Source organism: Ambystoma mexicanum, chromosome 2p (genome assembly GCF_040938575.1).
Source record: "Ambystoma mexicanum isolate Mex_15411 chromosome 2p, UKY_AmexF1_1, whole genome shotgun sequence".
Taxonomy (NCBI): domain Eukaryota; kingdom Metazoa; phylum Chordata; class Amphibia; order Caudata; family Ambystomatidae; genus Ambystoma; species Ambystoma mexicanum.
This window is the reverse complement of record NC_090923.1, coordinates 50451304-50467811: the sequence shown is the minus strand read 5'-3', so window position 1 is coordinate 50467811 and position 16508 is coordinate 50451304. Positions and strand designations below refer to the sequence as shown.

The following is a 16508-nucleotide window of genomic DNA, read 5'->3' as shown; positions in this document are numbered from 1 at the left end:
AGAAGTGTCTTCCGAGAGGGCAGGGGTCCATGGCAGCCAGAGGGGGAATGACCACCAGGAGGGTCTCCAAATAGCCCAGGAGGCGAGGGGCTCTTTGCAGCCCGTAGGAGCACAGCACTCAGTAGGTTATTTCAAGAGGTGAGAGGTCCGTGGCAGCCAGTGGGTGCAGGGCCATTGAAAGGATCTGCTGAGAGGGGATGAAGCCAGTTGGAGCATGACCACTAGAAGCAAGACGACAAGCGCTAGAGAGTCAAATAGGAATCTGGCTAAGCAGCGCTCCAGCTATGACAAGTCAGGGCTATGGCTGAGCAGAGAACAGGCTAGGCAGTGAACTGGTTAAGCAGCTCTAGCTAAGTAGGACTCTAGCTCACAAGGGCTTTGGCTAAGCAGGCAATAAGAGGAACGCATCCAGATGGTCAGGGCTCCAGGTGAACATAGCTCTGGCTTAGCAGGACTCTAGCTCACAGGGGCTTTGGGTAAGCAGGCAATACAAGTAACGCATCTGGATAGCCAGGGTTCCAGGTGAACATAGCTCTGGCTTAGCAGGACTCTAGCTCACAGGGGCTTTGGCTAAGCAGGCACTAAGGGGAACGTATCCAGATAGTTAGGGCTCCAGGTGAACATAGCTCTGGCTTAGCAGGACTCTAGCTCACAGGGGCTTTGGCTAAGCAGGCAATACGAGTAACGCATCCAGATAATCAGGGCTCCAGGGGAGCATAGCTCTGGCTTAGCAGGACTCTAGCTCAAAAGGGCTTTGGCTAAGCAGGCAATACGAGTAACACATCCAGATAATCAGGGCTCCAGGGGAGCATAGCTCTGCCTTAGCAGGACTCTAGCTCACAGGGGCTTTGGCTAAGCAGGCAATACGAGTAACGCATCCATATAATCAGGGCTCCAGGGGAGCATAGCTCTGGCTTAGCAGGACTCTAGCTCACAGGGGCTTTGGCTAAGCAGGCAATAAGAGGAACCCATCCAGATAGTAAGGGTTCCAGGTGAGAATAGCTATGGCTTAGCAGGACTCTAGCTCACAAGGGCTTTGGCTAAGCAGGCAATACAAGTAACGCATCTGGATAGCCAGCGTTCCAGGCGAGCACAGCTCTGGCTTAGCAGGACTCTAGCTCACAGGGGCTTTGGCTAAGCAGGCAATACGAGGAACGCATCCAGATAATCAGGGCTCCAGGGGAGCATAGCTCTGGCTTAGCAGGACTCTAGCTCACATGGGCTTTGGCTAAGCAGGCAATAAGAGGAACACATCCAGATAGTTAGGGCTCCAGGTGAACATAGCTCTGGCTTAGCAGGACTCTAGCTCACAGGGGCTTTGGCTAAGCAGGCAATAAGAGGAACACATCCAGATAGTTAGGGCTCCAGGTGAACATAGCTCTGGCTTAGCAGGACTCTAGCTCACAGGGGCTTTGGCTAAGCAGGCAATACGAGTAACGCATCCAGATAATCAGGGCTCCAGGGGAGCATAGCTCTGGCTTAGCAGGACTCTAGCTCACAGGGGCTTTAGCTAAGCAGGCAATAAGAGGAACGCATCCAGATGGTCAGGGCTCCAGGTGAACATAGCTCTGGCTTAGCAGGACTCTAGCTCACAGGGGCTTTGGCTAAGCAGGCAATACGAGTAACGCATCCAGATAATCAGGGCTCCAGGGGAGCATAGCTCTGGCTTAGCAGGACTCTAGCTCACAGGGGCTTTGGCTAAGCAGGCAATACGAGTAACGCATCCAGATAATGAGGGCTCCAGGGGAGCATAGCTCTGGCTTAGCAGGACTCTAGCTCACAGGGGCTTTGGCTAAGCAGGCAATAAGAGGAACGCATCCAGATAGTAAGGGTTCCAGGTGAGCATAGCTATGGCTTAGCAGGACACTAGCTCACAAGGGCTTTGGCTAAGCAGGCAATACGAGTAACGCATCCAGATAATCAGGGCTCCAGGGGAGTATAGCTCTGGCTTAGCAGGACTCTAGCTCACAGGGGCTTTGGCTAAGCAGGCAATAAGAGGAACGCATCCAGATAGTAAGGGTTCCAGGTGAGCATAGCTATGGCTTAGCAGGACACTAGCTCACAGGGGCTTTGGCTAAGCAGGCAATAAGAGGAACGCATCCAGATAGTAAGGGTTCCAGGTGAGCATAGCTATGGCTTAGCAGGACTCTAGCTCACAAGGGCTTTGGCTAAGCAGGCAATACAAGTAACGCATCTGGATAGCCAGGGTTCCAGGCGAGCACAGCTCAGGCTTAGCAGGACTCTAGCTCACAGGGGCTTTGGCTAAGCAGGCAATACGAGTAACGCATCCAGATAATAAGGGCTCCAAGGGAGCATAGCTCTGGCTTAGCAGGACTCTAGCTCACAGGGGCTTTGGCTAAGCAGGCAATAAGAGGAACGCTGCCAGATGGTCAGGGCTCCAGGTGAACATAGCTCTGGCTTAGCAGGACTCTAGCTCACAGGGGCTTTGGCTAAGCAGGCAATACGAGTAACGCATCCAGATAATCAGGGCTCCAGGGGAGCATAGCTCTGGCTTAGCAGGACTCTAGCTCACAGGGGCTTTGGCTAAGCAGGCAATACGAGTAACGCATCCAGATAATCAGGGCTCCAGGGGAGCATAGCTCTGGCTTAGCAGGACTCTAGCTCACAGGGGCTTTGGCTAAGCAGGCAATAAGTGGAACGCATCCAGATAGTAAGGGTTCCAGGTGAGCATAGCTATGGCTTAGCAGGACTCTAGCTCACAAGGGCTTTGGCTAAGAAGGCAATACGAGTAACGCATCCAGATAATCAGGGCTCCAGGGGAGCATAGCTCTGGCTTAGCAGGACTCTAGCTCACAGGGGCTTAGGCTAAGCAGGCAATACGAGCAACGCATCCAGATAACCAGGGCTCCAGGGGAGCATAGCTCTGGCTTAGCAGGACTCTAGCTCACAGGGGCTTTGGCTAAGCAGGCAATACGAGCAACACATCCAGATAATCAGGGCTCCAGGGGAGCATAGCTCTGGCTTAGCAGGACTCTAGCTCACAGGGGCTTTGGCTAAGCAGGCAATAAGAGGAACGCATCCAGATGGTCAGGGCTCCAGGTGCACATAGCTCTGGCTTAGCAGGACTCTAGCTCACAGTGGCTTTGGCTAAGCAGGCAATCCGAGTAACGCCTCCAGATAATCAGGGCTCCAGGGGAGCATAGCTCTGGCTTAGCAGGACTCTAGCTCACAGGGGCTTTGGCTAAGCAGGCAATAAGAGTAACGCATCCAGATAATCAGGGCTCCAGGGGAGCATAGCTCTGGCTTAGCAGGACTCTAGCTCACAGGGGCTTTGGCTAAGCAGGCAATAAGAGGAACGCATCCAGATAGTAAGGGTTCCAGGTGAGCATAGCTATGGCTTAGCAGGACTCTAGCTCACAGGGGCTTTGGCTAAGCAGGCAATACGAGTAACGCATCCAGATAATCAGGGCTCCAGGGGAGCATAGCTCTGGCTTAGCAGGACTCTAGCTCACAGGGGCTTTGGCTAAGCAGGCAATACCAGTAACGCATCCAGATAATCAGGGCTCCAGGGGAGCATAGCTCTGGCTTAGCAGGACTCTAGCTCACAGGGGCTTTGGCTAAGCAGGCAATACGAGTAACGCATTCAGATAATCAGGGCTACAGGGGAGCATAGCTCTGGCTTAGCAGGACTCTAGCTCACAGGGGCTTTGGCTAAGCAGGCAATAAGAGGAACGCATCCAGATGGTCAGGGCTCCAGGTGAACATAGCTCTGGCTTAGCAGGACTCTAGCTCACAGGGGCTTTGGCTAAGCAGGCAATACGAGTAACGCATCCAGATAATCAGGGCTCCAGGGGAGCATAGCTCTGGCTTAGCAGGACTCTAGCTCACAGGGGCTTTGGCTAAGCAGGCAAAACGAGCAACGCATCCAGATAATCAGGACTCCAGGGGAGCATAGCTCTGGCTTAGCAGGACTCTAGCTCATAGGGGCTTTGGCTAAGCAGGCAATACGAGTAACGCCTCCAGATAATCAGGGCTCCAGGGGAGCATAGCTCTGTCTTAGCAGGACTCTAGCTCACAGGGGCTTTGGCTAAGCAGGCAATACGAGTAACGCCTCCAGATAATCAGGGCTCCAGGGGAGCATAGCTCTGGCTTAGCAGGACTCTAGCTCACAGGGGCTTTGGCTAAGCAGGCAATACGAGTAACGCATCCAGATAATCAGGGCTCCAGGGGAGCATAGCTCTGGCTTAGCAGGACTCTAGCTCACAGGGGCTTTGGCTAAGCAGGCAATAAGAGGAACACATCCAGATAATCAGGGCTCCAGGGGAGCATAGCTCTGGCTTAGCAGGACTCTAGCTCACAGGGGCTTTGGCTAAGCAGGCAATACGAGTAACGCATCCAGATAATCAGGGCTCCAGGGGAGCATAGCTCTGGCTTAGCAGGACTCTAGCTCACAGGGGCTTTGGCTAAGCAGGCAATACGAGTAACGCCTCCAGATAATCAGGGCTCCAGGGGAGCATAGCTCTGGCTTAGCAGGACTCTAGCTCACAGGGGCTTTGGCTAAGCAGGCAATACGAGTAACGCCTCCAGATAATCAGGGCTCCAGGGGAGCATAGCTCTGGCTTAGCAGGACTCTAGCTCACAGGGGCTTTGGCTAAGCAGGCAATAAGAGGAACGCATCCAGATAGTAAGGGTTCCAGGTGAGCATAGCTATGGCTTAGCAGGACACTAGCTCACAGGGGCTTTGGCTAAGCAGGCAATACGAGTAACGCATCCAGATAATCAGGGCTCCAGGGGAGCATAGCTCTGGCTTAGCAGGACTCTAGCTCACAGGGGCTTTGGCTAAGCAGGCAATACGAGTAACGCATCCAGATAATCAGGGCTCCAGGGGAGCATAGCTCTGGCTTAGCAGGACTACAGCTCACAGGGGCTTTGGCTAAGCAGGCAATAAGAGGAACGCATCCAGATAGTAAGGGTTCCAGGTGAGCATAGCTATGGCTTAGCAGGACTCTAGCTCACAGGGGCTTTGGCTAAGCAGGCAATAAGAGGAACGCATCCAGTTAGTAAGGCTTCCAGGTGAGCATAGCTATGGCTTAGCAGGACTCTAGCTCACAGGGGCTTTGGCTAAGCAGGCACTAAGAGGAACGCATCCAGATAATCAGGGCTCCAGGGGAGCATAGCTCTGGCTTAGCAGGACTCTAGCTCACAGGGGCTTTGGCTAAGCAGGCAATACGAGTAACGAATCCAGATAATCAGGGCTCCAGGGGAGCATAGCTCTGGCTTAGCAGGACTCTAGCTCACAGGGGCTTTGGCTAAGCAGGCAATAAGAGGAACGCATCCAGATAGTAAGGGTTCCAGGTGAGCATAGCTATGGCTTAGCAGGACACTAGCTCACAAGGGCTTTGGCTAAGCAGGCAATACGAGTAACGCATCCAGATAATCAGGGCTCCAGGGGAGCATAGCTCTGGCTTAGCAGGACTCTAGCTCACAGGTGCTTTGGCTAAGCAGGCAATACGAGTAACGCATCCAGATAATCAGGGCTCCAGGGGAGCATAGCTCTGGCTTAGCAGGACTCCAGCTCACAGGGGCTTTGGCTAAGCAGGCAATAAGAGGAACGCATCCAGATAGTAAGGGTTCCAGGTGAGCATAGCTCTGGCTTAGCAGGACTCCAGCTCACAGGGGCTTTGGCTAAGCAGGCAACAAGAGGAACGCATCCAGATAGTAAGGGTTCCAGGTGAGCATAGCTATGGCTTAGCAGGACTCTAGCTCACAGGGGCTTTGGCTAAGCAGGCACTAAGAGGAACGCATCCAGATAATCAGGGCTCCAGGGGAGCATAGCTCTGGCTTAGCAGGACTCTAGCTCACAGGGGCTTTGGCTAAGCAGGCAATACGAGTAACGAATCCAGATAATCAGGGCTCCAGGGGAGCATAGCTCTGGCTTAGCAGGACTCTAGCTCACAGGGGCTTTGGCTAAGCAGGCAATAAGAGGAACGCATCCAGAAAGTAAGGGTTCCAGGTGAGCATAGCTATGGCTTACCAGGACTCTAGCTCACAAGGGCTTTGGCTAAGCAGGCAATACGAGTAACACATCCAGATAATCAGGGCTCCAGGGGAGCATAGTTCTGGCTTAGCAGGACTCTAGCTCACAGGGGCTTTGGCTAAGCAGGCAATAAGAGGAACGCATCCAGATAATAAGGGTTCCAGGTGAGCATAGCTCTGGTTTAGCAGGACTCTAGCTCACAAGGGCTTTGGCTAAGCAGGCAATACAAGTAACGCATCTGGATAGCCAGGGTTCCAGGCAAGCACGGCTCTGGCTTAGCAGGACTCTAGCTCACAGGGGCTTTGGCTAAGCAGGCAATACGAGTAACGCATCCAGATAATCAGGGCTCCAGGGGAGCATAGCTCTGGCTTAGCAGGACTCTAGCTCACAGGGGCTTTGGCTAAGCAGGCGATACGAGTAACGCATCCAGATAATCAGTGCTCCAGGGGAGCATAGCTCTGGCTTAGCAGGACTCTAGCTCACAGGGGCTTTGGCTAAGCAGGCAATAAGAGGAACGCATCCAGATGGTCAGGGCTCCAGGTGAACATATCTCTGGCTTAGCAGGACTCTAGCTCACAGGGGCTTTGGCTAAGCAGGCAATACGAGTAACGCATCCAGATAATCAGGGCTCCAGGGGAGCATAGCTCTGGCTTAGCAGGACTCTAGCTCACAGGGGCTTTGGCTAAGCAGGCAAAACGAGTAACGCATCCAGATAATCAGGGCTCCAGGGGAGCATAGCTCTGGCTTAGCAGGACTCTAGCTCAGAGGGGCTTTGGCTAAGCAGGCAATACGAGTAACACATCCAGATAATCAGGGCTCCAGGGGAGCATAGCTCTGGCTTAGCAGGACTCCAGCTCACAGGGGCTTTGGCTAAGCAGGCAATAAGAGGAACGCATCCAGATAATCAGGGCTCCAGGGGAGCATAGCTCTGGCTTAGCAGGACTCTAGCTCACAGGGGCTTTGGCTAAGCAGGCAATACGAGTAACGCATCCAGATAATCAGGGCTCCAGGGGAGCATAGCTCTGGCTTAGCAGGACTCTAGCTCACAGGGGCTTTGGCTAAGCAGGCAATACGAGTAACGCCTCCAGATAATCAGGGCTCCAGGGGAGCATAGCTTTGGCTTAGCAGGACTCTAGCTCACAGGGGCTTTGGCTAAGCAGGCAATAAGAGGAACACATCCAGATAGTAAGGGTTCCAGGTGAGCATAGCTATGGCTTAGCAGGACTCTAGCTCACAGGGGCTTTGGCTAAGCAGGCAATACGAGTAACGCATCCAGATAATCAGGGCTCCAGGGGAGCATAGCTCTGGCTTAGCAGGACTCTAGCTCACAGGGGCTTTGGCTAAGCAGGCAATACGAGTAACGCATCCAGATAATCAGGGCTCCAGGGGATCATAGCTCTGGCTTAGCAGGACTCTAGCTCACAGGGGCTTTGGCTAATAAGGCACTAAGAGGAACGCATCCAGATAATCAGGGCTCCAGGGGAGCATAGCTCTGGCTTAGCAGGACTCTAGCTCACAGGGGCTTTGGCTAAGCAGGCAATACGAGTAACGCATCCAGATAATCAGGGCTCCAGGGGAGCATAGCTCTGGCTTAGCAGGACTCTAGCTCACAGGGGCTTTGGCTAAGCAGGCAATACGAGTAACGCATCCAGATAATCAGGGCTCCAGGGGAGCATAGCTCTGGCTTAGCAGGACTCTAGCTCACAGGGGCTTTGGCTAAGCAGGCAAAACGAGTAACGCATCCAGATAATCAGGGCTCCAGGGGAGCATAGCTCTAGCTTAGCAGGACTCTAGCTCAGAGGGGCTTTGGCTAAGCAGGCAATACGAGTAACGCATCCAGATAATCAGGGCTCCAGGGGAGCATAGCTCTGGCTTAGCAGGACTCTAGCTCACAGGGGCTTTGGCTAAACTGGCAATAATAGGAACGCATCCAGATAGTAAGGGTTCCAGGTGAGCATAGCTATGGCTTAGCAGGACTCTAGCTCACAAGGGCTTTGGCTAAGCAGGCAATGCGAGTAACGCATCCAGATAATCAGGGCTCCAGGGGAGCATAGCTCTGGCTTAGCAGGACTCTAGCTCACAGGGGCTTTGGCTAAGCAGGCAATACGAGTAACACATCCAGATAATCAGGGCTCCAGGGGAGCATAGCTCTGGCTTAGCAGGACTCTAGCTCACAGGGGCTTTGGCTAAGCAGGCAATACAAGTAACGCATCTGGATAGCCAGGGTTCCAGGTGAGCATAGCTATGGCTTAGCAGGACTCTAGCTCACAGGGGCTTTGGCTAAGCAGGCAATACGAGTAACGCATCCAGATAATCAGGGCTCCAGGGGAGCATAGCTCTGGCTTAGCAGGACTCTAGCTCACAGGGGCTTTGGCTAAGCAGGCAATACGAGTAACGCATCCAGATAATCAGGGCTCCAGGGGATCATAGCTCTGGCTTAGCAGGACTCTAGCTCACAGGGGCTTTGGCTAAGCAGGCAATACCAGTAACGCATCCAGATAATCAGGGCTCCAGGGGAGCATAGCTCTGGCTTAGCAGGACTCCAGCTCACAGGGGCTTTGGCTAAGCAGGCAATAAGAGGAACGCATCCAGATAGTAAGGGTTCCAGGTGAGCATAGCTCTGGCTTAGCAGGACTCTAGCTCACAGGGGCTTTGGCTAAGCAGGCAATAAGAGGAATGCATCCAGATAGTAAGGGTTCCAGGTGAGCATAGCTATGGCTTAGCAGGACTCTAGCTCACAGGGGCTTTGGCTAAGCAGGCACTAAGAGGAACGCATCCAGATAATCAGGGCTCCAGGGGAGCATAGCTCTGGCTTAGCAGGACTCTAGCTCACAGGGGCTTTGGCTAAGCAGGCAATACGAGTAACGAATCCAGATAATCAGGGCTCCAGGGCAGCATAGCTCTGGCTTATCAGGACTCTAGCTCACAGGGGCTTTGGCTAAGCAGGCAATAAGAGGAACGCATCCAGATAGTAAGGGTTCCAGGTGAGCATAGCTATGGCTTAGCAGGACTCTAGCTCACAAGGGCTTTGGCTAAGCAGGCAATGCGAGTAACGCATCCAGATAATCAGGGCTCCAGGGGAGCATAGCTCTGGCTTAGCAGGACTCTAGCTCACAGGGGCTTTGGCTAAGCAGGCAATACGAGTAACACATCCAGATAATCAGGGCTCCAGGGGAGCATAGCTCTGGCTTAGCAGGACTCTAGCTCACAGGGGCTTTGGCTAAGCAGGCAATACAAGTAACGCATCTGGATAGCCAGGGTTCCAGGGGAGCATAGCTCTGGCTTAGCAGGACTCTAGCTAACAGGGGCTTTGGCTAAGCAGGCAATACGAGTAACGCATCCAGATAATCAGGGCTCCAGGGGAGCATAGCTCTGGCTTAGCAGGACTCTAGCTCACAGGGGCTTTGGCTAAGCAGGCAATAAGAGGAACGCATCCAGATAGTAAGGGTTCCAGGTGAGCATAGCTATGGCTTAGCAGGACTCTAGCTCACAAGGGCTTTGGCTAAGCAGGCAATACGAGTAACACATCCAGATAATCAGGGCTCCAGGGGAGCATAGCTCTGGCTTAGCAGGACTCTAGCTCACAGGGGCTTTGGCTAAGCAGGCAATACGAGTAACGCATCCAGATAATCAGGGCTCCAGGGGAGCATAGCTCTGGCTTAGCAGGACTCTAGCTCACAGGGGCTTTGGCTAAGCAGGCAATAAGAGGAACGCATCCAGATAGTAAGGGTTCCAGGTGAGCATAGCTATGGCTTAGCAGGACTCTAGCTCACAAGGGCTTTGGCTAAGCAGGCAATACAAGTAACGCATCTGGATAGCCAGGGTTCCAGGCGAGCACAGCGCTGGCTTAGCAGGACTCTAGCTCACAGGGGCTTTGGGTAACCAGGCAATACGAGTAACACATCCAGATAATCAGGGCTCCAGGGGAGCATAGCTCTGGCTTAGCAGCACTCTAGCTCACAGGGGCTTTGGCTAAGCAGGCACTAAGAGGAACGAATCCAGATAATCAGGGTTCCAGGGGAGCATAGCTCTGGCTTAGCAGGACTCTAGCTCACAGGGGCTTTGGCTAAGCAGGCAATAAGAGGAACGCAACCAGATAGTAGGGGTTCCAGGTGAGCATAGCTATGACTTAGCAGGACTCTAGCTCACAAGGGCTTTGGCTAAGCAGGCAATACAAGTAACGCATCTGGATAGCCAGGGTTCCAGGCGAGCACAGCTCTGGCTTAGCAGGACTCTAGCTCACAGGAGCTTTGGCTAAGCAGGCAATACGAGTAACACATCCAGATAATCAGGGCTCAAGGGGAGCATAGCTCTGGCTTAGCAGGACTCTAGCTCACAGGGGCTTTGGCTAAGCAGGCAATACGAGTAACGCATCCAGATAATCAGGGCTCCAGGGGAGCATAGCTCTGGCTTAGCAGGACTCTAGCTCACAGGGGCTTTGTTTAAGCAGGCAATACGAGTAACGCATCCAGATAATCAGGGCTCCAGGGGAGCATAGCTCTGGCTTAGCAGGACTCTAGCTCACAGGGGCTTTGGCTAAGCAGGCAATACGGGTAACGCATCCAGATAATCAGGGCTCCAGGGGAGCATAGCTCTGGCTTAGCAGGACTCTAGCTCACAGGGGCTTTGGCTAAGCAGGCACTAAGAGGAACGCATCCAGATAATCAGGGCTCCAGGGGAGCATAGCTCTGGCTTAGCAGGACTCTAGCTCACAGGGGCTTTGACTAAGCAGGCAATACGAGTAACGCATCCAGATAATCAGGGCTCCAGGGGAGCATAGCTCTGGCTTAGCAGGACTCTAGCTCACAGGGGCTTTGGCTAAGCAGGCAATAAGAGGAACGCATCCAGATAGTAAGGGTTCCAGGTGAGCATAGCTATGGCTTAGCAGGACTCTAGCTCACAAGGGCTTTGGCTAAGCAGGCAATACGAGTAACACATCCAGATAATCAGGGCTCCAGGGGAGCATAGCTCTGGCTTAGCAGGACTCTAGCTCACAGGGGCTTTGGCTAAGCAGGCAATACGAGTAACGCATCCAGATAATCAGGGCTCCAGGGGAGCATAGCTCTGGCTTAGCAGGACTCTAGCTCACAGGGGCTTTGGCTAAGCAGGCACTAAGAGGAACGCATCCAGATAATCAGGGCTCCAGGGGAGCATAGCTCTGGCTTAGCAGGACTCTAGCTCACAGGGGCTTTGGCTAAGCAGGCACTAAGAGGAACGCATCCAGATAATCAGGGCTCCAGGGGAGCATAGCTCTGGCTTAGCAGGACTCTAGCTCACAGGGGCTTTGGCTAAGCAGGCAATACGAGTAACGCATCCAGATAACCAGGGCTCCAGGGGAGCATAGCTCTGGCTTAGCAGAGCACCTGTGCCAGGGTTTTGCATTGATTCATTTACATGTTTTGTCAGATGGGCACAGCTACCAAAGGAACACCCGAGTGCAGAGAATCATATATTAAATACATCAATTAAAACATATAATTAAAAGAAATTGTTTCAGAAGAAAAAAGATGAATGGACAAAACTAAATAACAGAGAAAAAACTAAAAAAAAATAGGGTTATGATACGGTCTGACTAAGCAGTGCTATGGACCAGTAAGTCTAAGAAATAAGAATAAGCAGGCCATTGGCATACCTGGGCATGGTTAGGGTCTGGCTGTGCAGGGATCAAGCTAAGCAGGGATAAGGCGGAGCAGGGATCAGGCGGAGCAGGGATCAAGCTAAGCAGGGATCAGGCGGAGCAGGGATCAGGCAAAGCAGGGATCAGGCAAAGCAGGGATCAGGCAAAGCAGGGATCAGGCAAAGCAGGGATCAGGCAAAGCAGGGATCAGGCAAAGCAGGGATCAAGCAAAGACCAGGCAAAGCAGAGACCAGGCAAAGCAGGGACCAGGCAAAGCAGGGAGCCGGCAAAGCAGGGAGTAGGCCATTTTTTCCAAGTTCATTCACAGCCACATATTCATACGAAACTTAAAGAAGCACCTATTAGTTTTCCATATGTGGATCGTTTCTGGGTCAGCGATGCCGTGATGTGCAGCTTGGTCATCCAACAGGTCGAAGAAATACTTGACAGCAAGAGGCACGGGGCGGCTGGTACTGAGTATAACCTGGAACAGATCATCGACAAACTTCTGCAAAGTTCCCTGGAGGGGTAAGAGCAAAATAATGGAGTCAAGGCCAGAGCCACACAGCTTCCATGAGGTAGAGGGGACCCTGTATGCCCACATTCAGAGCAAAGCACACATGTACACGTGGCTATGCACCTTTCCGGATTACCACCACAACCTTGGGCCATCTCTATAGGCCCCCAATACCAGACAGAATTACATTTAAGATGGCCGCCATCATCTTCAGCTGTATCCCCGGTATCGCCCCCAAACACCAGCAGGGTTACGCTGCAGAGGCGTAGACAGGGTAGGAGCTGGGCGGGCAAGGCCCACCACCCAAAACCTGTAAATGCCACTGCGGTGGGGAAAACTACATTAGCTTCAAGCCCCACTTGTTAGAGAATCCTGGCTACGCCTCTGGCTGCATAATCCAGGCAGACATGTACATTACTCAATGATGGCCCAGGTGGAAAGGCCTGGCTGTCCAGGGCTCTCTAAGCTGAAATCCACTTCTGGATTGGCTTTAGTGAGAATTTGAGTTTACACACTTAAACACGTTTGTTGTTCTGAGCAAATCTTGATGCCCGAGTTTCTGACTGATATTGGTTGTTCATAGACTGCTTCCCCTTGCTCTCCGGAAGTGATTGAATACCCTAGAGTCTAACATAAAGCAACGCATGCAATGTGATGACCCACAGAAGGCCCTCAGGCTGCAGCCCTTACCTTCATGGACAGAAGTCGTGTTAGATAGATCTCTGGGATGGCTTTTGCTCGCTCGCGGTCTCGGAGGCTTCCCCGCCTATGCTTCGGGAGTTCAGGCTCCTCCGTCGGCTTCGCCAGGTGCCAAAGCTTTATGCCACCCTCGTCTGCATCTTCCAGCATTGGAGTTTCTGAAAGATAACCCGCTACTTTCATAAATGATCCTCTGCACTGGCAGCAGAGAAGCAGCAGCACTTTGAAACATGACCCCCTTTTCAGGCTAAGCACCAACAGGGAACCCCACTAGTAATCTACCTCGGCTACTCTCAAGGTGGCAGTGCCAAGTTACCTGGCACTCAGAGTTCCAGTGACCTCAAAGTGTACCTGCTCAAATGAATATAGGGTCTAGAATGGATTTGGTCACCGGTAAAAACACCACAGCAGGTGGCGCACCCACTGTGTACCACGGGTACAAATAGTGGCAAGGCCAGCCCAGTCATTCGTCCTTCAGCGGTCACTATAGCTGGGTTAATGCCCCGCTCTGAAGGCCGAAATGGGAGCCTGTGCCCTGCATGCACTATATATTAAACTGCATTATCTCCACGTTGAAGGCAACTTCACTGAACACACCATGTATGTTGCAAATAGGTTAGAAGGCTGCACTTTCCCAACAGTCCCAAAACTGTGCACGGCCATCCACACGCAATGGTGGGAGTGCTACACAATGACACAGCAATTACACAACAGGAGTCAGAAAAACCACACAGCTCCCAAAACTATCCAGTGAACAGCATAGTCCCTGCACAGCACAACACAACAGCCCCAGACCATCATGCTATGCACTGCCCCCTATCAAGAGGTGGCAAAGGATGGGTGAAGCTGGCGCTGTGCCTCAACCGAAGACTAGAAAACTCAGCACTGGTCCTCTAGGCACTAGCCCGGCTGGTGGACGGCCAAGGAATTCAATCCGAGCCCTCAAAGATCATTTATGATGGATCTGAACTTAAATATGAATGGTTATACATCACTGGTCAGCAGGGTCGGACTGGGAAAAGAAATAGGCCCGGACACACAAAAAAAAGTGGCCCACCCCTCGCCTCAAAAAAGTGGCCCACCCCTCGCCTAACGACCCTTGACCTCTGATGACATCACCGGAAGTGATGTCATTTGAGCCCCACCCCAGAGTGACATCCCAGGAAGCGATGATACAGGACCTTTCATCCCTTGACAAAACAGGAAGTGGCATCAAATAGCATTGTACCTAAGTTCACTAAATTACTATGAATCCAAGCAGACGTCCAAGTCCAAATGATTATATGTTCTTGTGTAGCACTTATGCTTAAGCTTTTTATAGAACAAATATGCACACAATATGACCCAACCTGTGTTGGTACTCATGTATCGACCTAAGAAGGATGAAAAGCTTTTTGAAAAAAAGAAAAAAAAACGGCCCATGCATGGCCAGAAACCGGCCCCCACTCCCTAGGGACGATTTGAAAGGCCAAGGGGCCAATCCGACCCGGCAGGTCAGTCAAGTGGCCCAAAAATTGGAGCCCTGCTAGGTCATGTGTAACTCCCCAGTGGGCAACCAAAGAAAGCCCCTGCCAGCCTGCATTGCCAGGGCCTAGGATAATATAGCGCTTAATTGTGAGGATGGGCGGTTTCTAAATGCTCAAAAATGGGGCTGATAAATTGAAGCGGTAAGGGTCCAACCAACATGTGCACAGGATCACACAGTTTCATCATGCGAAGGAGCCAGAATGAGAACTCTGGGACCCGAAGTCTCCCCCATGCTCCACCTGCACAGTCTTGGCCATGCGATGCTGTGTGACACCACACTAATCCAGCCCAGTGCGCAAGCGGCACTTCACACAATTCCATGGCGGCTGGCACCTGCCAGATCAGAATGCCAGGGGAGCGATGATAACCTGAGCCCAGCTTTCCGGGAACCCGGCGTGACTAACGTGAGGGCTGGCGAAGGGCCATGGCACGCCGCATGCAGTGTGGCACTCACTCTCTCCGGCGGTGTAGTCGTGGTTTTCCGGGTGGATGTGCTTGCTCAGGCGGGTCACCAGCGCCACCGTCGCCCCATCGGGTACCTGCAGGAGAAGCACAGCATGAGGCGTTATTGACTGGCTAGCTGCGCGGCAAAGCATTGACCCCCACAGCTGCACACACCCGGGTCCTGGGGTGTGCACAGGCAGAGGGCACGATGCTCTCCAGCCATCGTGCACATCTCCGCTCACAACGGGAGCTGCTATCGAGTCGAGCATTGAAAGGTAAACACGGCCAGAATCCACCCACTGACATGAACATTTAAATGCACAGAATAACCACAGGGTACACACAGGCTGCTATACATATGACGTGTAGAAGTGCACAAATCTAGCTAAGAGAACTACATGTATGTGTGCATGTATGTATCTGTGTGTGTATGTATGTGTGCATGTATGTATGTGTGCATGTATGTATGTGTGTATGCATGTATGTGTGCATGTATGTATGCATGTATGTATGTGTGCATGTATGTGTGCCTGTACGTATGTGTGCATGTATGTGTGCATGTATGTGTGCATGTATGTGTGCCTGTATGTATGTGTGCATGTATGCATGTGTGTGTGCATGTATGTGTGCATGTATGTATGTGTGCATGTATGTATGCATGTGTGTATGTATGTATGTATGTATGCATGTATGTATGTATGCATGTATGTGTGTGTGCATGTATGTATGTGTGTGTGCATGTATGTATGTGTGCATGTATGTGTGTCTGTATGTATGTATGTGTGCATGTATGTATGTGTGCATGTATGTGTGCCTGTATGCATGTGTGCATGTATGTATGTGTGCATGCATGTATGTATGTGTGCATGTATGTGTGCATGTATGTATGTATGCGTGCATGTATGTATGTGTGCATGTATGTATGTGTGTATGCATATATGTGTGTATGCATGTATGTGTGTATGCATGTATGTGTGCATGCATGTATGTGTGTGCATGTATGTATGTGTGCATGTATGTGTGCATGTATGTATGTGGGCATGTATGCATGTGTGCATGTATGTGTGCCTGTATGCATGTGTGCATGTATGCATGTATGTATGTATGTGTGCATGTATGTGTGCCTGTATGTATGTGTGCATGTATGTGTGCCTGTATGTATGTGTGCATGTATGTGTGCATGTATGTATGTGTGAATGTATGTATGCATGTATGTATGCATGTATGTGTGCCTGTATGTATGTGTGCATGTATGTATGCATGTGTGCATGTATGTGTGCCTGTATGTATGCGTGCATGTATGTATGCATGTATGTGTGCATGTATGTATGTGTGCATATATGTGTGCCTGCATGTATGTGTGCATGTATGTATGCATGTATGTATGTATGCATGTATGCATGTATGTATGTGTGCGTGTATGTATGCATGTATATGTGTGTGCATGTATGTATGTGCGCATGAATGTGTCTGTATGTATGTGTGCATGTATGTATGTGTGCATGTATGTATGTGTGCATGTATGTGTGCCTGTATGCATGTGTGCATGTATGTATGCATGTATGTATGTATGTATGTGTACATGTATGTGTGCATGTATGTGTGCCTGTATGTATGTGTGCATGTATGTATGTATGTGTGCATGTATGTATGTGTGCATGTATGTGTGCATGTATGTATGTGTGCATGTATGTATGTATGTATGT

General features: G+C 51.6%; 1 protein-coding gene across 5 annotated transcripts in view; it reads right to left on the bottom strand.

The window, feature by feature from the left end:
- PLXNB1 (plexin B1) overlaps positions 1–16508 on the bottom strand; it is an 830120-nt gene that overhangs the window by 33695 nt on the left and 779917 nt on the right. For 4 of the 5 annotated variants that reach the window (XM_069643229.1, XM_069643227.1, XM_069643226.1 and 1 more), the window contains 3 exons: positions 14813–14897; positions 12823–13004; positions 11975–12135 (listed from right to left, as the gene is read on the bottom strand). In XM_069643229.1, coding sequence (XP_069499330.1) covers positions 11975–12135; positions 12823–13004; positions 14813–14897 — 428 coding nt within the window. The remainder of the gene's footprint in view (positions 1–11974; positions 12136–12822; positions 13005–14812; positions 14898–16508) is intronic. The other variant, XM_069643225.1, reaches the window with a different exon arrangement.